The sequence below is a fragment of the Lampetra fluviatilis genome, chromosome 13, assembly GCF_964198595.1.
Source record: "Lampetra fluviatilis chromosome 13, kcLamFluv1.1, whole genome shotgun sequence".
Classification (NCBI taxonomy): Eukaryota; Metazoa; Chordata; class Hyperoartia; order Petromyzontiformes; family Petromyzontidae; genus Lampetra; species Lampetra fluviatilis.
In genome coordinates this window covers 14,681,905-14,704,477 of record NC_136287.1, presented here as the reverse complement: position 1 = coordinate 14,704,477, position 22,573 = coordinate 14,681,905, and the positions used below count along the sequence as shown (strand labels likewise).

At 45.4% G+C, this 22,573-nt stretch overlaps 1 protein-coding gene across 1 annotated transcript; it reads right to left on the bottom strand.

The window, feature by feature from the left end:
* Positions 1 to 3,859: 3,859 nt before the first annotated feature.
* TDRD7 (tudor domain containing 7) lies at positions 3,860 to 21,191 on the bottom strand. Its single transcript, XM_078862443.1, has 15 exons — positions 20,892 to 21,191; positions 20,068 to 20,197; positions 18,307 to 18,418; positions 17,921 to 18,155; positions 16,190 to 17,247; positions 15,901 to 16,084; positions 14,045 to 14,156; positions 12,519 to 12,712; positions 11,857 to 11,976; positions 11,512 to 11,604; positions 10,321 to 10,455; positions 9,902 to 10,015; positions 7,276 to 7,853; positions 4,714 to 4,871; positions 3,860 to 4,065 (listed from the first exon to the last, which is right to left on the bottom strand). Exons 1-15 carry the CDS (start codon positions 21,015 to 21,017, stop codon positions 3,860 to 3,862), a joined length of 3,555 nt encoding a protein of 1,184 aa, XP_078718569.1. The 5' UTR covers positions 21,018 to 21,191.
* Between the last annotated feature and the right edge of the window lie 1,382 nt (positions 21,192 to 22,573).

The window sequence follows — 22,573 nt, the reverse complement described above, 5'->3', positions numbered from 1 at the left end:
ACACACACACTGCATGAACCCTGAGGCTACCGCAACATGCAATTTGCAATGCCCAAAGGGGAAAAAAACAGTTGTTAAATTTAGCCCAACGATGAATCATCATATCTTGAGCATAATTTTACAGTTGTTATTTTCACCGTATGAATAATAAAATAGTGGCGGGGAAACGTGCCGCGCGTTAAGCTGAGATATCGTCATCGCCATCGCATGTCTGTAGCGTGAACTTCTTTCGCACAGTACGTAGCGGGGGAAGGACAACAAGCCAAACGGTTCCCATCACTTCGCTTGCCATGCACCCCGACCCGCACCAACTCCCGGACCCCTACCAGAAAACACTGCCAGTAACTTACATCTTTCACCGTCTACATTCGCTACGTGATCCTGTCCACGCTGGCGATTGCCCCGTGACACTGCCGATCTCACTGCGCGCAAAGACCACGTGTCTATGTGACTTCCTGAAGCACAGCACTCTCACACTTTCATATCGAGTCATTATTAGAATTTGACAAATTACGCCTACGCGATATAACCCCCCCGCCCTTCCTCCCCATCGAATTATGAAACCACAGCCCGATGTGAACGACTCCAAAACGTTGTGTCAGGTAGCGAAAACGGTGTCGCAGGTGCGGGTGGTGGCGGGATCGCCCCGGGGCACCGCGGCGCGCGTGCTCGCTGTGACGTCACCAGTCGACGTGCGTCGACGCATCCGTGCGTCACGGCTGGTGGTGTTCGGGTGACATTTCTCTATTTTTGAAACAAACCCCAAAAATGTGACGCTCGCACATTTTTTGAGTAACTTAAAAAGGATTTGAAGAATCAATATTTATGGCCTCGACCCCTATATTCGTCGAGAGCGCTTCTCCAATAATTATTTTAAAATGAGAATGGAGCACATTAAGTCTATTAAGAGAATTATTATTTTATTGAAATGCCGTATTCTTGTACAGGGAAATTGAGTTTTCAGGTCCATACGGCGTACGGCCGTTTCAATGCGGGCAACAAAAACTATAATTTGTCTATTTGTTTGTGTTTCTCCCTATTGATGGGAATTCGTTGGATGAACCTTCAGATGTATAAGGGGCACGGGGTGACCAATACGCTCTGAATTGGTCTGCGATTAGGTAGGGGCACTGGATAAGGGGTTGACAGCGACCCTCGCCAGTAAATGTCGTGCAGTGCGGCGGCGCCGCCGTGCTCGAGACCAATTCTATAAAAAAACAACTCAATATTTTCACGAGCCGCAGTGCGCTGTGTGGTGGAATCCGAGAGGGTGGTGGTCATCACCGCACAGCGTCACGAAGCAGTCCAGCAAGAACCCCCCCCCCCCCACCGCGTTCTGGAGCTGCAGGTTGCCGCACCCTGCTCTGGCGTAACATTGGCCCACGGCTGCGACGCAAGTAACTATTAAATATGATTGTTTTTGAAGTGAAACAAATATAAGAATTTGAAACCACCTCTTGAACTGCCGCCGCCTTGTGGCGAGGGTTGAGTTTTGCACTGCGCGCTCAGTCTCGGGGCGGGCCGAGAAATTGTCACAAAGCGCCACCTGCTGCTTGCAAAACCTGCGGCGTTGGGCGACACCTCGCCAAGCCTCGCCACGTGCTGGGGCGCCGTCATTCACCACTTGTGTCGCCACTAGGGGCTCATCCCGGATTCCTAACATCTCAGTATACTGATGGTAACATTTTAGATTCGAAGCTTTCGTGACTACGAAAAAACCAAAGGGTATGATGGTAACATGCTACTCAGGCGAACCCGGGGGTCCCTCACCCCCTATCCCCTGCACTGTGGTGGATCAGCCCCTGTGTGCCCGAGGCCAACGCCAGCGTCCGCTGTGGGACACCGAATCCCGGAGTCCGACTGGGTGTGCGGAGACTCCGGGGAACCTCCATCGTAGCCCGGAGTGGAGCCGAAGGTCCCCCCCGGAGTCTTTGAGGCCGGCTCCGTGGGGCGTGGAGGCGCCCTGCGCCTGTGTAGAGCACCCTGGGGCCTGCTGTGTGGACCGTACGTGGTGGGTGTAGGGTCTGGTGACGAAACGACGGCGTTGATCCCTCCGACATGGACACGTGCGTGGTTTCCTTCCATCGCCTTGGTTGTAGCACCCAAACAAAGAAAGACCATCCCACCGCCGGTGGTCGGCTACCTTGATTTTAAGTTCCGATTAGAGCGACCTGGGCCCTGTCCCGACATCACCCGGTGTCTACACACTGGAGATGTTGGCCAACGTGCCTCTTAGTAGATGTAAGTTTGTTGTTGGTTAGTCTTGACCCTGCGACACCCTCTTCTGCCTTTTGATTTGCTATTATTTGATAATAAATATTGCTTTATCGTGCAGTCTTCCAATTATACGTATTCCCATCATAGGATCTACATATATATTTTAAATCAATGCAAAGCATAGTTGGCAAAAGGAAAAGGTGTGAGTTTAATCAGCACAAACGTGAAAGCCACCCTACATCCCTGTAAATCTGTTCAAAACTATTAAAGCAAACGAATTCAATAACAAGTAACACAAAACCTTTTCAACACGGTCACAGCACCACCATCCACACCAGCACTGCAGCTGAGCAGTTACTTTGCACAGCTTCCGTGGACAATGTACAATTCAAGTGCACCCTATGCCATTACCAAAAAACAAATGTTTTATATCTAAAAAAAATTGTTGTTGAATTTACAACAAATATGCCAAGGTGAGCTTCTTGTAGTATTCCTCTAGCCAGAGGACGGTAGCAGAATAACTTCTAACTTCGGGGGAACTTTTCCCTTCGTTCTCGATCGACATTGTGGTGATAAACCAAGCGGGGGGGGGGGGGGGGGGGGTGCAACTCGAGGTGTTATACAACTGGCCACTGTGCAACTCTCGTGGGCTTTAATCCCAGGTGTTTTTTGTGGCTATTTGTGAAGTATGGTGCGCAGATTCGCATAGAATTGCGTGTTTTATCTATTAAAATTATAACATTTAAACCCCAAATTGGCAAAACTCCACAAGCAAAGAGTATGAGATCGAGAGGGAGATGCCGGCAATAATAATAAGAGTGCAGTGTACGTCTTTGACACGCATTTGTACTGACAGACGCGTTGCGATTCACAATTTTGGCCCGAAATCTGCCGAGACAGTGGCAATTCAGTCGTGACGGAATTACTCAAAGCGTGGAAATGAGAAGTTAATTAAATAATGTGTCTTCCAAAGCTGTTTACACCTCCAAAACTCTCACTTCACGACATTTCAAAGCTCTCATCATGCTCCCAGTATTTAGGCTGCACGTGGGAATGATTTGTAAATCTGCACCACCAAATAATCCCAGACAACGCAAAAGTGTTCATGTAACTTGTAAATGTAAAACATGTCGTGTGATTTTTTGTTAAGAATCATTGCTTTTCTTGAAGAGCGTTACAACCACAGACTTCCTTCTCTACTTGTTAATTTAAGCAAGATCACAAATATTAGTGCTATGTCTTCTTGCTTCTGTCGGTAAAGTCACGTAGAAGGGAAATAATAAAATAAAACGAATAAAATAATTCTCACGTTTCGGCCACAACGCAAGCAGCCGTCCCTCAGGTGAAGAACAGGGCTGTCGGAAAGACGCTTATTTTATTATTTCCCTTCTACGTGACTTTACCGAAAGAACCAAGAGAAGATGAATCCCTGCAGTCACGAAAGCTTTAAATCGAAAATTAGTGCTATGCTTTTTCTGGGAAAGGACATCCTAGATATTTTTTTTTCTAAACCAATGCCATAGAAAACAACCGCATCAGGAAATAAACCCGATACACTTTAACAGCAACAAAAATCGGCGATAACGAACCACATTGTATGAGAACGTGCGGTTGTGTAATCTGCAGCGTGTCACGGTGCTTTTCACAACTTAAAATTCAGCATGAGCTGTGAGATGTAGACGTCGTTGTCCTGCGACGTGTCGATGAGGTCGACGCAGGCCTTCCTCTCCAACGGCTTGCTCGGGTCCTCATCGGTCGCCTTGAAAAGTGCCCACATACTCCTTCCCTTCACTTGCTTGACGAAGAAAGTCGCTGCCTCCACAGACCACTCGTGCTCGGAGACAGTACCTTGGGAGATATACGTACGGTGAAGATATACGTACGGTGAAGATATACGTATGGTTAAGATATACATTCACAGTTACATCAGAGCGAGTGTCCTGGCTCAAGTGGGCATCGAGGTATTGGTGCTCTCATCTCCCGTTCACAGCCCCAAGACCCACGAGTGGAAATTCAACCTTTCATAAGGTGGGGGGGGGCTAAGTCTATTGACAGGACCACCACTGTTGACTTCCCCACAAAGTGGTCCTTATTTTAGTGACAATGGAGGGATGATGGGTCAAGTCAATCCCCAAATGGGATTTGAACTTATGACCATTCGATCGCAAGCCGCTGGCTCTGCCACCCGATTGGTGTTTGCTCCAATGACCATTTCAATTGTAGAGTTTATATTGTCTCAATCTCATCCCTACACTCCCAAGACATCTATCCACTCCAAACGGTTCCTTTGCATATGCACCATGACTGATGGTACTTTATCATATATATATTTTTTGTATTTAAAAATGCTAAATTATACGAACTGAAGATGTTTTTTGGAGGCATACGACTGGAAATCATGTGCGAGACATTATTGTATGCTGACCAACGTAACGGGTTCCCACCAAAAAGGCAACGGGGAAAACAAATTCCATCGATGACTCCAGTTCAACTCACCAAACAACTCGGCGCACACTCCCTGGATGGGAAGGGCTCTGAAGGTTAAGGGAAGAGGCAGAAGTCTGTCCAGCAGCACCAAACTGTACTCCCCGTAGTCCAGCTGGTAGACGTTGGCCATTCCACTCATCACACCCTTCACCACAACTCTGTAGAATCTGTCAGGTAACAAGCAAGCGATGAATGGGAAGGCACGGCACGAGTCGTACAACATTGAGATCAAGTCACATTTTCAAAAACGTATTTGCTCCAGTTCCAAATCCATCACTATCAGCGGCCTTGGTCAATCTCCTACTGATAGGGGGATGGGTAGTGGGGGATGAGTGCTGGGGAGCAGAATACCATCAGACCATAAATACAATAGTACATAAATACAGTACTATAATTAGTGTACTGACAAGTATCTTTTTTATTGTTTTGGTCTATTCACCAATGCCTATACTCTACACACACTCTATAGAACACAGGTATGTGTACATAATACATTTGGTAATGTTTTTTTAGGTTTTAATTGGAATTGCGGCTAGCCGGACTTTCCAGCTCGCTGTGCCAGGCCTGCCCCCCCCCCCCCGTGAGTGCGGCTTGCAGAGGCTCCACTCTGCCGCAAACACAGCCCCCCATTTGTATTGCGAGGTGCGGTTGGAATTTTTTAAGCACTACTACTTGTCATTGGCTCATTACACTTTCAAATCGTACCGAGAATTGTCAATCTTTATTACGTTAAATTTGTGGATACATTTTTGTGTCGAATACAATTTCACTTCATCAGCGAGTGCACATTGTAATGAGATTGGTCGCGATGAGTTTCTTTCAGGCGGTGCGCCAACACCGACGTTCAGTTCCCTGCATTGATATTTTACAACAAACCTTCAACTTAGACTTAAAACTTTCGTGACTGCAGGAATTCATATTTTTGGTTCTTTCGGTAAAATAACTTAGATAGAAAACAAAAAATCTTAAATAAAAACAACACAAGCGGAATTCATTAGGCGCCTGATGAAGACGGCTTGTGTTGTGATCGAAACGTCGTAGATTTTTTGCTTTTATTTTAGATTTTTTTGTTTTATATCTACGTGACTTTACCGAAAGAACCAATAATATTATTTAATTTAATTTATTATTTTATCTTTAGACGTGACTTAACCGAAAGAACCAAATAATAATTCCTGCAGTCACGAAAGTTCTAAAATTAAGATTGAACCACTTCTACGGGGAAGTTTTAAGCTTATCTTTTTTGTCTCTCTCTGGCGACTTGTTTTCTCTGCCTGTGTCCTCTTTAGAATGTTCACACTCAAATTCTAACTTAGCAATCTTTGAAATACGTAATCAACCAGGCTATGCGTTAATTGTGTGTTGACCGACCCTCTGTGTTGTATTACATTACATTTCGATATTTTACTAGGTTATTTAATTTTAGTGTCTTTCTCCTGATTTTCAGGCTTGCTTGCAGTGTCATCGTACTTGCAGCACCACGTCTGTTGACCACTCATTGATATGCTAATTTTTTCTCTAACCCCCCTCCCTCTCTCTGCCTCCGCCCCCCCCTCTGTCTATTTAAGGCCACCCCACAGAGACGATCACCCCTCTCTGTTACCTGTGTTGCTCTCGCTATGTATCTTGGTGATATCTGTCTGCTAATATGTCTGTCTATAGTTTTCTGGTTAGATTTTATGTCGCTATTTCATTATACCTGATGATGATTGCGTGTGTTTCAATCGAAACGTCGTATTCTATTATTTAATTTAATTTATTATTTTATCTTTAGACATGACTTAACCGAAAAAACCAAATAATAATTCCTGCAGTCACGAAAGTTCTAAAATTAAGATTGAACCACTTCTACGGGAAAGTTTTAAGCTTATCTTTTTTCTCTCTCTCTGGCGACTTGTTTTCTTTGCCTGTGTCATCTTTAGAATGTTCACACTTAAATTCTAACTTAGCAATAGCAATCTTTGAAATACGTAATCAACCAGGCTATGCGTTAATTGTGTGTTGACCGACCCTCTGTGTTGTATTACATTACATTTCGATATTTTACTAGGTTATTTAATTTTAGTGTGTCTTTCTCCTGATTTTCAGGCTTGCTTGCCGTGTCATCGTACTTGCAGCACCACGTCTGTTGACCACTCATTGATATGCTAATTTTTTCTCTAACCCCCCTCCCTCTCTCTGCCTCCGCCCCCCCCTGTCTATTTAAGGCCACCCCACAGAGACGATCACCCCTCTCTGTTACCTGTGTTGCTCTCGCTATGTATCTTGGTGATATCTGTCTGCTAATATGTCTGTCTATAGTTTTCTGGTTAGATTTTATGTCGCTATTTCATTATACCTGATGATTGCTTGTGTTGCAATCGAAACGTCGTATTCTATTATTTAATTTAATTTATTATTTTATCTTTAGACGTGACTTAACCGAAAGAACCAAATAATAATTCCTGCAGTCACGAAAGTTCTAAAATTAAGATTCAATAATATAAACCTTCAACTCTTGAACATTTTCTGATTAAAACGCTCCAAAATGTAAAAATCCCAGAGGAACTTCTTACGAGCACATTCCCTCACCTGTCATCTTCAAACTTGGAGGCGTAAATCTTGCCGACCTGGACGCCGGTCGCAGGCCGAGGTGATTTACTGCGGTAATGCTGCTCCATTTCGTGCATCAAGCGGTCCAGCAAGGGCATCTCCTGGTAGAGTTGCACGACAAACTGGCTTGGTAGGTGGGCGGCGGAGACGAAAACTTGCTTCATCTTACCGAGCGGCAACGCGTGCAGCGGCGGCACCACCTCCTGCTGCTGCTGCTGATTCTGCGGTGGTGCAGCCGGCACGGGGGACAAGGAGCTTTCCCGCAGTTGAAAAGGCCTCGGCACTTTGGTGCCACCGAAATTGAACTTGTGAAAAGCTGACGGCTCCCCGGGGTACGGCGGCGATGACGCCGCGGCATCGTTGCCGTTCCTGCCAGCGGTGCACCGCTGCTCAAACGACTCGGGGGTTTCGCTTGAGCCGACCGGTGTGCTGGCTTCCACATTAAACCTCGTGTGAAGCGCTCTGGAGATGACGGTGTAGTTCACGGTTTCTTCCCAGTGTTTTCCATCGTTGAAAAATAAGTAGATGTTTGAGACAGAGCAGTCTATGGAAAGAACCTGAAAAACAAACAAAAAAACGGCTCCTTAAAGTCGTCGAGAATATTTTAAGTTGAATGCATTAGAGCCAGACTTGTAATAAGAGATGCACTCATGGGAATCAAAGGCAAATATATTTAGGAAAATAAATGTAGTATGATGAATTGAATGCTCAACTACTTATTTGGGAAGCACAATTTCAATGTAAGGAACCACTCTGATATAGGGGATAGACATTGTGACTGGGTTATAGGGGATAGATATCGTGACTGGGATATAGGGGAAAGACATTGTGACTGGGTTATAGGGGATAGACATCGTGACTGGGATAAAGGGGATAGACATTGTGACTGGGTTATAGGGGATAGACATCGTGACTGGGCTATGAAATCGTGTGGATAAAGCTTTAGGACAACAAATGCTCCCACCCATATAGCAGATGAGGCCTCCATAAATAGTTGAGTATTAAAACGTTTTAGGGGACACACTGCTAAAGGCTCACAGGGAGGGTAGAAAAATTCCTTCCGAACCTAAATGGAGGTTGCTTGGAGCTGCCTGTGCGTGAACTGGGGTTGACTTACCTACCGCATTCAGCAGACACCACCAGATTAATCATCTCCGAGGCCATGGGCATCCCCCGTTAACCTCATCCTCTGCTTCTCAAGCCTCCTCGATCGCTCGCTCCACTAATCAACGCCACTGAATCTGAGTTACCACGACTTCCTTCCTAAGTAAGCAGCAACCTAGCGGGAGATGCTACCACATTGGCATCGGCGAGTCGACGAGTGGATGGTAATACTCAAGGACAGAGAGACAAGAGGTAGCGATAGACAGATAGGGAGTGCAAGTTAATACTCAAGGACCTATGCCCTACACCCATTTGCCCGTTGCAGTTGGCTCCTATTGCCGGGCTAATCGCAACATTCCTAGGGACAATAACAGGGTTTTTCCCCTTTTTTCTGGCAACAAAACTGAAACCTTTAAACAATGATTCATGTCTGCATTAACACAATACTTGCAGTCAAAACAAAAACACACTATGATAATATATGCATTGTCCTTGAAACTGATTGGTCCACACCAAGGGACGGCTTTCTTTTATGCCTCGACCTAATTGGTGCTCGACCAGAGGACGCCAAAAGGCGTACAGCTCAAAGACAATGCACTATCAAAGTAATGAAAGTAGTCCTTTACTGCTAACCCTACCTCCTCCCTTTGTTGCTGCTAATCCTACAATGCATGAGCATAATATGACTTTGAGACCCCCCTCACCTCCTACGCATTCCACAAGTAGTGACTAATCCCATATCTGCATTTACCATGAATATGCTAAATTGCTCTGTTGATATGCAAATTCCTTTGTCAAGGCGCCCTTCCTCCCCTAACCTAGCTTAAATATACGCTGCCAAGCTTGGTGGTGTTCATTCAGATGCTGTCTTTCCGACAGACCTGTTCTTCACTTGAGGACGGCTGCTTGCGTTGTGGCTGAAACGTCGTGAGAATTGTATTTTATTATGTTTTATTTTTATTATTTCCCTTCTACGTGATATTATCATAGTGTGTTTTTTGTTTGCATTTTGACTGCAAGTCTTGTGGTTAATGCAGACATGAATCCTTGTAAAAAGGTTTCAGTTTTGTTGCCAAAAAAAAGGTGAAAAACCCTATTATATTTTGGTACTGGCAAAGGAGGTCTAATGATTCCTAGGGACCTTGGGCAATTCCAAGGAGGGAGGAGGTTTGGGTCTGTCAAGCTGGTTTGGGTGTTTCTGATGGAGGCTGCCCTCACTCCTGGCCTGTATTTCTCTGCCACTCTGAATGTCTGGAGCAGACATTGCCCACGTTGTTGAGATTTGTCCCCCCCGCCTTTGAGGAATGAACGAGAGGACGACTGGACGAGTGTTGCAATGTAAAATTATCCCCACTGGTTCAGGGGTATAAATGAAATGAGTACAACTCCACACTCGTACGTTGGATTTCTTTGGCACCGCACGTAGCCAATCGCGTTAATCGGGGGCGACTGTTTTCCAGCACCATGGCCCAACAACACAGGTAGTGAGTGACCGTCTCACCTTCACACCCCAGCAGTGTCGTTCTGCCACGCAGCTTCGCAACCAGTGCAGAACCTGCCCCGTCAAATTGATGTGCTGCTCCATGCCAGGACTGACCAGTCTGCACTTCACAACCTTAGTGAAACATCACTTGTGATCATTCAGCGCACAACCCCCTTCTCTTCTTGAATAACAAACATCAGTCAAACGGCAAGCAACAAGTCGTGTAATTCGAGATGGATGTCGACTGTTACCCACGTGCTGTCAAGACTTTTACTGCGTTTTAAATCATTTCTGGCCAGGAAGCAATGGACGAGCAATATGCATCCATCCGAAACTAGAACACTTGCACCTGGTCATTGCATTTTTATACTTGCCTGCATTAAAAAGAATTACACTATGGATCGGTTTCAGACAAGGACAGGACGAGCATTTCCTACCTGTGCAGGGATCTCCACCAAGTCCTTGATGTGTTGTGCACCGATTTCTACGAGGCTCGAACTGTCGACCAGTGCTCTTTTACCGTAATCGGTGAGGTAAACCTCCGCAATGCGTTGACCTTGAACACGCAAAATCTACAAGCATGGAAACATCTTTGTTGGGGTTCAGTATGTTTCTCGTGCACAATCTAAATAACACTTCAATATATGGCACTACTTATGTTGTACAACAATAACATAAAAGTTACCCACAAACTACTTTCCACAAAAAGTTTAAGAAGCCAATTACATTCTTAAAAGCAAATGGTTTTAAAAAGATGCAACTGTAAAAAAAGTGATTTACTTCATGAACTTTAATACATATTATCCAAGGATCGTAATGCAATTGATTATATTATATTTCGTGAAAATAGAATCCACACCTGAGCTCTTAAATTCCAGCACTTGTGACCAAAATGCAGTAAGTCACAAGAGACGATTACGGAGGGTCTCACAACAACCACCACCGTCATTCACCACTAAGTGGCGGTGACTTCACGACGGCACTTGTGCCAGGCTAGGTGCAATTTGAGGCCATGTGAAATGTCGAAGGCCCGCTGTTGGCAGGAGGTCATAAGACAGACCCAGGTGCGCCATGGATTGACTGAGATGACTGGCAGATGCACAACCTGTGCTCCCGATTGTACCACAATGAACACAGCACAAGACAACCCATGTTACCACCCGCTTCTCGGTGTAACGTGGGTTGTGTGTCTTGTGCTGTGAACTTGTAGTGGGCAACGAGGGTAGTGCGAGGGAGCCTCTCTCAGGCTCCCTTTTGCTATCAACGTGGACAGATTTGCAACAAGAGCAGGAGGATAGAGCGTATCGCCGTGTCAGAAAGCGCTTTCAGTTTCCACTTGGACGTTCCCGTGGCTACATCTGTTGTCACACAGGGCAGCCGCCTTGCGCGGGTTGTGACGACGTCGTGACGCCAGCTGCCGTCACACGCGCGACAGGGGGAGGGGGGGGGCATGCGGCTCAGCCGCCAGCTCGGACACCAATCCCCTTCTTCAGGAACGTGTTTAGGAAAGGAAGTGCAACGTGTGGTTGGAGGGACAACGGGGGTTTGACAACACGGGGGAGAGGAGCCAGAGGTGGAGAGCCGCCGCAGCAGCAGCAGTGCGAGTGGTGGAGTAAGCGCGCTCTCACCTCCGCACGCACCAGCGGCCTCCCCTCCACGTGTTGGACGAGGCACCGCATGCCACTGAAAAGGTGGGGCATGGGCTCCAGGCATGCCACCTCCTGACAGGAGAACATTTACTTGCAAATTACATACACTGCATGATCATGCACACCGCGTGAGAGATTTAGCGCTCGTATGCGTGTTAGGGTACCAGGGCTACATAAACGTGTTTGCTATCCCTGTGCCAATATAAACCCTGGACACCCTTGTTCTATCAAGTGATTTTCCAGGTGAATATCTTAAAATGGTGGCTTGAGAAGAGCCGGCAGGAAGGACGTTACACCACGTGGTACACAAAGTAAGATCCTCACCTTTTCAATCTCTAAAAGGATTTTGTCCACTTTTTTGACAACATTTGTCTTCATTTGGCAGAAGAAAAAACCATCACTGGTCACGTGCTGAATGTAGACGTTTCTATAAGTCACGTTCACCTGAAAGAGAAATTGACTATTAGAAATTTCTTAACTGAGGGTTTAATAACTTAAAATGTATTTTCCAATGTTAACTGTGAACCACAAGTCCAAAAAACAATACAGGAACTGAAACTCAGATTCAAGTTTTTCTACTGAAGTTATCCAACCAGCAAATTGTTGCGTGCAACATTCACACGAGTAATTGACTTGGGTAATGTGGAATATAAATGTAATCATGACACCCTTAAATAAGGATAACCCTGCGAGCATTTCCCAGCGCTCTCCGACACAGCTACACGTTCTGTCCTGCTGCTCTCTACTGTGATACTAGTTATGAGCGCAAGATCATGACAGGTTGTCTCTTTCACTGCCGTTAAGACAACTGCATTTGGTCAAAATGCAGCGAAAAACATTTACCGTTCTTAAAACCCGACTCTATTACGTCAACGAAAGTCCAACTGTAAATTGCTACGGATTAAATGTGTCGCACGACGTGCGAGTGAAGTAACGTCCCGCACAGAGGCCCGACGGGCATTTTAAAAGAAGACGTTACCACCAACCTCGGGCTGCAGGGCAAGTCGCCGGTCCTCGAGGGCTCTCAAACAGGCGGCGTTGATGTTCGCCCCAGAAGGGTCGAACAGAACCACCAGGGCTTGGGGGATCTTCTTCACAAGTTTCAAGTGCAGGATGTGGTCATGAGCCATCGAGCAAAGGCAATTGAGGACCGCCTTGTCCCTGCAAAAGTATTCCAAGCCTAGCAAACCAACAAAGACAAATGTCAAGTCGGTGAAGTGGCGGCGGTGGGTGCTCATCTCATTTTTATAGCCCTGGTGGTGGAAATTCCACATTCCTATGGCGAGGAGGGAGGTGCACAGTCCATCCATAATACAACCACTGTTGACCTCCCCACAAAGTGATTAACAGTCGATCATTCCTCACAACCTTCCCATTGTGAGCCGCTTGCTCTGTCCGCTGAGCCACCCGTGTCTGGATAAAGGTTAGGTACATTTTTTGCGGCATATAAACGCCACTTTAACAGCACCCGAAACGTATCTAAACACAGCCCACACTCACCACCTTTGTTTACATCCTAATTGTAGCCAGTCACCGTAAACACTTACCATTGATACCGACATGCCTACTTTTTTTTTTAAACCGAGTAAATTCCGTTCTTTGTAATCTTTTGAACAAAAGTACAACAATATCCCGGTGGTTTACGTTGTGGAGGATGCCTTGCTGAAAGGTGCGACGACAAATATTGAAACGTCAATAAAAGCAATTTTAGTCTGCACGCCACAAGAGCTCAAAGACAACGGAGGCTACGGTGAAGATGTGTTAAGGCGTGCACCTTCATACCAGGACGTACCCACGTTACATTACTAAAAATATTGTACTCACTCATGTACAGCAATAACATTTTACACAACTTATACAGGGTACAATAAGATACAGTACATGCTATAAAATTACAAAAATACTATAGGTAAAACAATTTATTGTACTCGACAGTACAGTATATTTCTTCATGTGCGACGTAACGTAGTTCGTGTACAGGGTAGGCGGAGGCGAAGGCCGAGAGGCGACGGATACGAGAAAGGTGCTGTCAGTGACGTGTGGGGGGGTTGAGGCGACGCAAGTCCAGTAGCGGTGTTAAAAAAATTGACGTACTTGCGAAACGACGTATAATGGGCAGACGTAATGTTGGGCATTGCTGTAGTTATGCCAATCTGTGCAAGGGCTACGCCAAGCTCCCCTTGAACAACACCGGTGTGGACTAGGCTGGTGGTGTATGCGATGGATTATATGTCTCAACATTTATTTGTGTGCACTCTCGTGAAACCAGTCAATCACGGACGGGTCGTGCTAATAACACGCACAGAATCAGCTCTTTAAAATAACAACACCGCTTCAAGCCTAAAGCTGAATTGGCTCAACTCAAGAATGGATCCCGAACATCTGCCAGTAACTGATTCCAGGTCTTTGGGCCGGACACCCCAAAAATACACAGGGTACTACTGCACTTCCAAGAAATATTCTCATCTAATTCCCAACACACACCACACATTTCAGCTCCATGACACCTTACCTGCAAGCTGGCACACAAGCGCAAGCATATGCTGGCTGCAAAATGTGTCTTCCAGCTGACGAACATCAGACTTCTTTATTTCTAGCAAGAGGCCCAGATCAACGCACATAACCTTCAATGGACACAACAGGGGACCCGTGAAATCGTTTAGCATCACTTGCCTTATGACGAGATGTATCACAATTCAGCTTTACAAGCAGCAACGTTTCCTGTACTATCCCTTCAGGCTGCCTGACACAAACACGGGTTGTTCATACCGACTCATTAAAGCAACTCCATGCTTGTGGCCTCCTTGTTTAAAGAACGACAAAGAAATAACATACATTATAGACCATTGTGGTGTATTCTGGGTACAACATGCACCTCCATTCTTTATCTCCACATCCGAATGACAGACACATTTTACTCTGTTAGCCAATGGAGTAAGAGGCTTAGGAATGAAGGAGCAGCAATGGGCTCTCCTCTATCTCCTGTGAAGCTGACAGAACTCTACCATTTCTGGATATTCTGCTCGGGCATGGTTGAAATTGTAAAATAACAAACAGCGTTTACGGAAAGAAAACGCACACTTACGCCTATTTGAAAGCAGTCACACCATCACCTGCACATGAATTCTCTCATCAAGACAGTCATACATCAGGCTAAGAAAGTGTCAGGTGGTGACAGACTGAGAAGTTAAATTAAACATGTTAAAGAATCGCTGCAATTGAACGGTTACAATGATGCACAAATCAACAGGGCATTGAATGCTAAAACAAATAAAATAACACGAGCGTTGAAACTGACCAAGTAATTTAAACTATTAAAATACCGTACATTGCAGGAGTAAATGATAAGCTAGCCACATGTTTGGAAAAACAAAACACCCGAGTCAGATTTGGCACAGTACATAAAATAAAGAAACTAATATCTGGTACAAAAGATGTATTACCGAAGCGATCAACAGAAGGTGTGTACAGGATTAACTGCACTTGTGGCAAATGCTATGTTGAGCAAACAGGACGAATATAATCAGCATGAAGCTAAAAGAACACCAAATAAATATTAAATACTCCCAAATACAACTGTTGGCAGTGGCAGAACACACGTGCCAACAAGGACACTCAATTGATTTTGATAATGTTGAAATTCTGTGCAAAACTAGTTACTACTGGCCAAGGCTAATCGGAGAATCTATCGAAATTGACAGAAATAAAAATAATTTAACTGTTCAGATAGCTACAGACTTAGTGCTGCTTGGAAGCGAATCATCAAATGATACATTGTTTAAATGCATGCCTATACAGGTCACCATACTTCAATAGGGATCACCGTTGAATAATAACGGGCATGGATATTTTAGTAAACACAATCGACAGGAGGTACAAGAACAATGGGTTTGCATAATGTGCATCCATAATGTACATTGATTACCATATCAATAACCAAACTGGCAATCGATACCCATTGTAATTTATATGCATTCATTAATCCCCCCCCCACCCTCCCCGACATCACTCAAGAAGTGCTAACAAGTTATGCCATCACAGCTACCCTTTCTATTTAAATTTTAAAATGCCGCTGGTCAATAGACGGCTAAGACTAAAATATATTTGATTTTAACGTGATATAGAAAATAGTTGTTTTTATACAAGAGCTACAGAAGACTGGTCTGATGCCATCTGCCAGTGAGATTAGACGGGTCACACTCGCACGTCGGTGCTCAAACGATGGTCAGCCTGCCAGTGGCCACTTGGGCACGCGTGTTCCTCTCATTCTCAGCTGTACTGCACGTGGTGTACAGGTGACATCTTGAATCCCGTTATTTACCACTATTGAATTGCCTAACTCCGCAACAGACATGCAAGGCCACTTACCTGGACGTGGTCACCGGACACGTTTACAACAGATGCCCGTAACCAGCCCCGCTCCTCGGCATTCACAGCCACCAACTCATCGACGCTGAAGCAAGGCATCATCCTGCCCTTGTTGGAGCCATAATATAGGTTCATCGATTCAATAAGTTCATTCAATTGGCAAGCGTATATTCCGCTGCAATATCTATAAAATATGAAAGAAAAACAGTCAACGATTGACAAAACAGCAGCGTTGTCACAACAAGCGTGTGCTTCGGAGCTTCCACGAAAAAAGGCATCGAATTCTCACCTCACAATCACCTCATTAGTCGACTCGGCCGTGACGAATGAAACTAACACAACGTCTTCTTCGGACAGGGTCAGCGATGGAATCTGCACCCACGCCGAGGAGAGCTTTTCATTCACACAGGTACCATTTTCTGTGTAAAGCACCACGATGGCAAATTCTCCTTTTACTTCTTCCACTTTGACCTTCAACCGCTCGCTCAGGCAGCCGAGCTCCCCGAGGGCCGTGGAGGCCCACTGCGCGCCGTGTTCGCCCACGGGGCGCAGACAACAACGCACGCACTGGGCGGGGAGACGGGCGCACGAAGGGGGCAACTTGCAGACCTGTGTGCGGCCGCAGCTGGTGTGAAAACCGTAATCTATTGCGAAAACGATGGCAGTCTGTTCTTTCACGTCAACGGACTGGACTTGACCTCGATACCAGCTGTTCGATATCTCAAAAGAACAGAAGGTTCCTTGGACGAATTGGGCGAGCTCCCTTTTACCAGTTGCAAACTGATTGAGCAGCATGTTGCTGATGCTTCTCAAATCGTTTTCCAGAAAGTCCGTTTCAAATTGGATGTAAAATTCTTCGCAGCGTCTTACCCAACTAATCTTCCCAAATGTCAATTCAGTCTTCGGCAAAACAGCAGGTGCGACAATTACCTCACAGGTGTCTGGAAAATGAAGAATCACACTTTTTGGATTGTTTTTCAGAGGCATGTCCAAGTCAAAAATCTCTGAAAGGCATTCATATTTCTGCATTATCTCCTCAGGAAATGTCTGCTTATATTTCTTGAAAAATAAATTTGGGAGACACTTCAACCAAATTCCATTACTGTGGTCCTTCAGCAGGTCACTCAGCTGTCGTTTCAAAACATCACTCAACGGCGACTTATTTTCATGCTTTTTTTCCAACAAGCTTTGAAGAGGTGTGAATTTCACCACATTGCCCAAGTTCGCTTGGAATCCTCCCCCAAGTGGGTTGAGACCAGGATTAATAATACCATCAAATTGCATTCTGGCATCATCAGATAGCATGACTATGCAACTGCCAGATTTTTCAGAACCAAATCTTTTCACCTGCAATATAAAAATAACGAGTTACACAGTGAAATTTTATGATCATAAGGGCACAAAGCATCCTTCCCACAAATCTCGACACCGAACATGACACTTAACACGTGGATAAGGAGTTAAACGGCTAATTCAGTCGATTATCCACACATTTTGTGAGCACAAGCCAAGTAAATTTAAGCCTATGGATAATAGGGTTTTCCCCTTTTTATGGTAACAAAACAGGTGTTCAGATGTTAAAACACCAAACTGAAATCTTTTACAAGGAATCATGTCTACATTAACCACAATTTTGTGGTCAGAATGCAAACAAAAAACATGCTCTGGTAGTATATGCATTGTCCTTGAAACTGATTGGTCCACACCAGAGACAGCTTTCTTTTGAGCCTCGTCTCAAATGGTGTTAGACCAGAGGACGCCAAAAGGCGTACAAGCCCAAAGACAATAGGTTTTTAACATCTTAACACCTGTTTTGTTGGCAGAAAAAAGGGGGAAACCCTATTATCATATTTTGGTACTGGCAAAGGAGATCCCATGATGTAGAAGCCTATGGATAATTGGGTCTGGAGTGTTCGTCCCCCAAATCACTTTGGATAAGAGGATTTCTAATCCACTAAAACATAATTTTACATGAAACCATTTGACCATGAGCCTCGGATAGTCCTAAAATGTTACTTACATGGCATATGTCAGTCCATTTGTTCAAATATCCCAGTATAACCTCTGGCAAGTCTTCAGCAAAGGTCCGTTCATATAACATAGATAAATCGGACCACAGAATGCATTTTTTCTCAATGAGTATAGTATGAATGCGGTTTCTCAAAACAGAATGCGCAAGTAAGGAGTCCTTCGAGTTATTTTCATATGCCTCATCGCACTTTTTAAAGCCTGATGAAACACCATACATCGGCAAACTAGGACAAGAAACAAAAGTACGTAACACGTTAGTCAACATCGGTGAAACTTCCCAGAACATTGACACCGTTCCATGTAAAACAGATTCTTAGTCATGGTTCACAAGTTATTTGCGCATTGAAAACAGTAAAATAAACACATTTGACTTACTGATCACCATCATGTTTTAAGGTGTTAAACATGTGTGATTGAGTAAAGGAAGGCATTTCACTGCAATATTCCAAGGAGTTTTCATTACCAGCCGGTCGTCGTATGGTTTGCTCTGTTAAATTTAAAACACAATAAAACATGCAATTAAGACAAACATCTATAACCGTGCAATAAAATAATATACTCACACTTACCATGTGTAAGCAAGAGTGATAACCCACAAACTGCTATTATGACTACAATGGCCGGCGATTTGGCATGATTGCTTGAGGTTCGCTTAGCCTTCATATATTTGGGTTAATAATTACTGCAGACAAAGCATTATTGTTTGAATATCGCTTCTTCAAGCGGGCGTACAACCAAAGCAGTCACTTGATCCCTTTTCGTGACAAAGAGGCAAATATCGACGAAAAACACATCTGTTTAAAATGGATTTCTCTCTCTTCAGTTATCTTCAAATGTCTCTCACTTATTCTATCCTTGGTTGATGTTAAACTATTTCCACCTTTTCATGCATAGCACTCTGAGAGCAATTCTTATTTAAGGGCGCTTTATACAGTAAAATTATTGCCAAATACGGCATTGTTTTCGCCAAACAAGATTTGAATGTAAGGAGACTGCACCATCATGCCGAGTCACAACACACATCGGATTCTCCATTTATCTGCATGATTACAGTGTATTTTTGAGTACAATGCTTCTCATAATGTGATGCTCAATTGAAATTCTTACACACATACTACCAAACCAAAGCAGAGCCAAATTTAATTCGCCTATCTCAGACAAATGCCCCAGATGCCCACCAGACACTCCACAAACAGACTGTCATGCATTTTGGGACTGCCCCTGACATCACCAGATTGTTTAGCCTTGTGATTTGTTACTTCAATCACATCACCAAGTCGTCCGTCACCCCCTCAACTTCCAACCTCCCTCGCGGCTTACCGACCCACCAGGACTCACCAAGGGGGAAAACCCCCTGTATAAGATCTTTAACACTAAAGGGGAAAACGAGAGTAATCCTCTGCACATGGCAGTCACACACACCACCTCTCTCCAGGCCAGCCTGGCCCTCGAGCCAAACTGCTCACTGGAACATTTTTGCATGGTCCTCGGCAATTGGGAGGATTTCAAAAATTCTCCACCCCTCCGGCAAGGTTCAAGACCTCGTGGTCTTAGTCCAAGGGCTTAACCCCCCCTCCGCTTCTCCTCTTATCCCCCCTACCCTCCCCCTGCGTACAATTTGTTATCTTATTCGTGTTCCCCTTCGTGTCACGCTAGGCATCACGCTAGGCATCACACGCCCACTCTCCCACCTACACATCCCTCCTACTTGCCCCACCAGACGTGCCCTCAATCAACACGCACTTACCGATTGCCACCACCCCATGAGTCACGCAAACACCCACAACATGGCTTGCCTCCCCCACAACGCTCCTCAAAGCATCACCTCTATATTGTGTCTTCCACTGATAACATTCACCTTCCCGTGTGGGACACCAACCCACGTGTTGGTGTGACTCCTCCACTGTGCTTCACCCTTCGTGCGTCCACACCCAACCCCGTCTGACCGTACGCTGCACCTTCCCCTCCCCGTTTTTCTAAATCTTCAATTAAACACTTATATGGTAAATACAAGTACAAAGCTCTTGGGAATCATACTGCAGTAAATCATAATTTGCACCACCATATAGTGAACATACTTTTAGATCTAAAAATGTACAGAATACTATTTATAAATAGTGGTGTTTTGCAAGATACCGATCTGCACGTGGCTCCGCTGGAGTTGCGATGATGACGTGTGCGAGATTCCCGTTTCGACACCCATGCTGAGATCATCAAATTCACTGCCTGGTGAAGCAGGCGGCAGTTCTACAGAGTGGCATGTGATCTGGAATTCAAAAAAATGCTGTCCTTGAGAAAACATAAAATGTTAAGGTCTTTCGGTAACGTCACGTAGATAGGTTCAAAGAAAATAACAAAGAATTATTATTATTTTAACCTATCTACGTGACTTTACCGAAAGACCCAAGAATATAAATTTCTGCAGTCACGAAAGTTAAGTCAAGATTGAAGATAGTATGCTATTATACACCACATGTACTAGATTCGACAGCTGTTACACAGTCAACACCCCTCTACCATGGTCTGCTCAAACGAAGGTGTTTTCTATGTGTTTATGAGCAATGTTAGTCCGATCACACCTTGTGGCGTGCGATGCTCAAGGCTCTGCAGTGCACCATTAACCCTTTTCCAGTGGCACATCTGAGCAGCGCCAGCACGGCCTTTCGCCGTACAGGTAGTTTTCCCACTATTTGTCGCTCCAAGCCACAAGCAAATTGTGAAACTCTGGCCTCACAAGTCATGTGAATCAGGCTTGGGGCCAAGCGGGGCCAGGCAGGGTGGTGGTGTAATAATTGTTATCGTACGTTGCATTAGACAGTAAACTTGAACGTATAACAGAAGTGACTCGTCCATCGCGTGACATCTGCAGTAGACATCAACCTCCTGAGCCGCAACCGCACTGGGCCGGGCTGGGTGGGTGGTGGTCTAACCTCACCAGTGGGGCTACATCGCACGCTCACCACGCCGGGCAGACGTTGAACCACATGGCAGCCGCCGGGCTCCACGCGCGACTGCTCGCTGGTGAAGCGGCGGAATTCCTCGGGCGGGCGCACCCCCTTGGATTTGGGGTCCATCCCGTACCACATTTCTGCTGCTGCGACAAGAGATCAACGCTCACCGACACCATGCACGCGCAGTCAGCAGCTGGCGAGAACCACAAGGCACAGGCCACGACAAACAACATTCAGCGAACACCACGCGGAGCCCAGACAGCCATTAATGCAAACAAATAGCATGGTATGTACACCGCCGTAAACACTACAAGCATCTATGAAAGCTATTCTCCCAGCTGCACCACACAGCTATCCCACACGTAGCTATTCTCTTCTTTCGTAGCTGCTTGTGCCCAGGCCATCCCTCCCACGCGTTTGGGCTTAATTTATAGACAAAACACCGACGACGACGACGTTGTTGTTGTTGAAGTTTAATCCGAAGTGACCCTCAGAAGCGGGACAATTGCCGTTACATAATACTGTACTTCAATGCAGCGGGTCTCGTCAGGGTGCATCTGTGATTAGAGATAAGCCTGGCCTTAAAATAGTCGACATTACGGCCAATAGCCCACCTTTAATACCACGTGAAAAAATGCACCCACTGCCACACGCAACGTCACCAAATAATCTGTGATTTTGAAGTCACGTTTCACTGTCAATGTAAAACATTCATCTCTGTTCGCGGGACGCGCAGCCCAGGGGCGTTGTGGCGAAACTGCGGCGTCGCCGTCGTTCGCGTCGCCCCGAACCACCGCGCACACCACACACAAGGTAACACCACACACCACGAGGTAACCTCACACACCACGAGGTAACACCACACACACAGTGATGCTCTACAGCAGGGGTGGGGGACGTCCGGCCCGTGGGCCCTACGAGGCCCGCGAAGTCATCTGGCCTCTGGCCTTGTCAAGGCGGCCGCAGGCGAGACTCGAAACTCAACGAATCTGGGAGCAAACCTGGAGAAGCAGCTGCCAGTAGCAGCAACATCATCAACACCAGCAGCTAACATCATCAACACCAGCTAACATCATCAACACCAGCAGCTAACATCATCAACACCAGCAGCTAACATCATCAACACCAGCTAACATCATCAACACCAGCAGCTAACATCATCAACACCAGCAGCTAACATCATCAACACCAGCAGCTAACATCATCAACACCAGCAACTAACATCATCAATACCAGCAACTAACATCATCAATACCAGCAGCTAACATCATCAACACCAGCAGCTAACATCATCAACACCAGCAGCTAACATCATCAACACCAGCAGCTAACATCATCAACACCAGCAACTAACATCATCAACACCAGCAACTAACATCATCAACACCAGCAGCTAACATCATCAACACCAGCAGCTAACATCATCAACACCAGCTAACATCATCAACACCAGCAGCTAACATCATCAACACCAGCAGCTAACATCATCAACACCAGCAGCTAACATCATCAATACCAGCAACATCATCAACACCAGCAACTAACATCATCAATACCAGCAGCTAACATCATCAACACCAGCAGCTAACATCATCAATACCAGCAACATCATCAACACCAGCAGCTAACATCATCAACACCAGCAGCTAACATCATCAACACCAGCAACTAACATCATCAATACCAGCAAC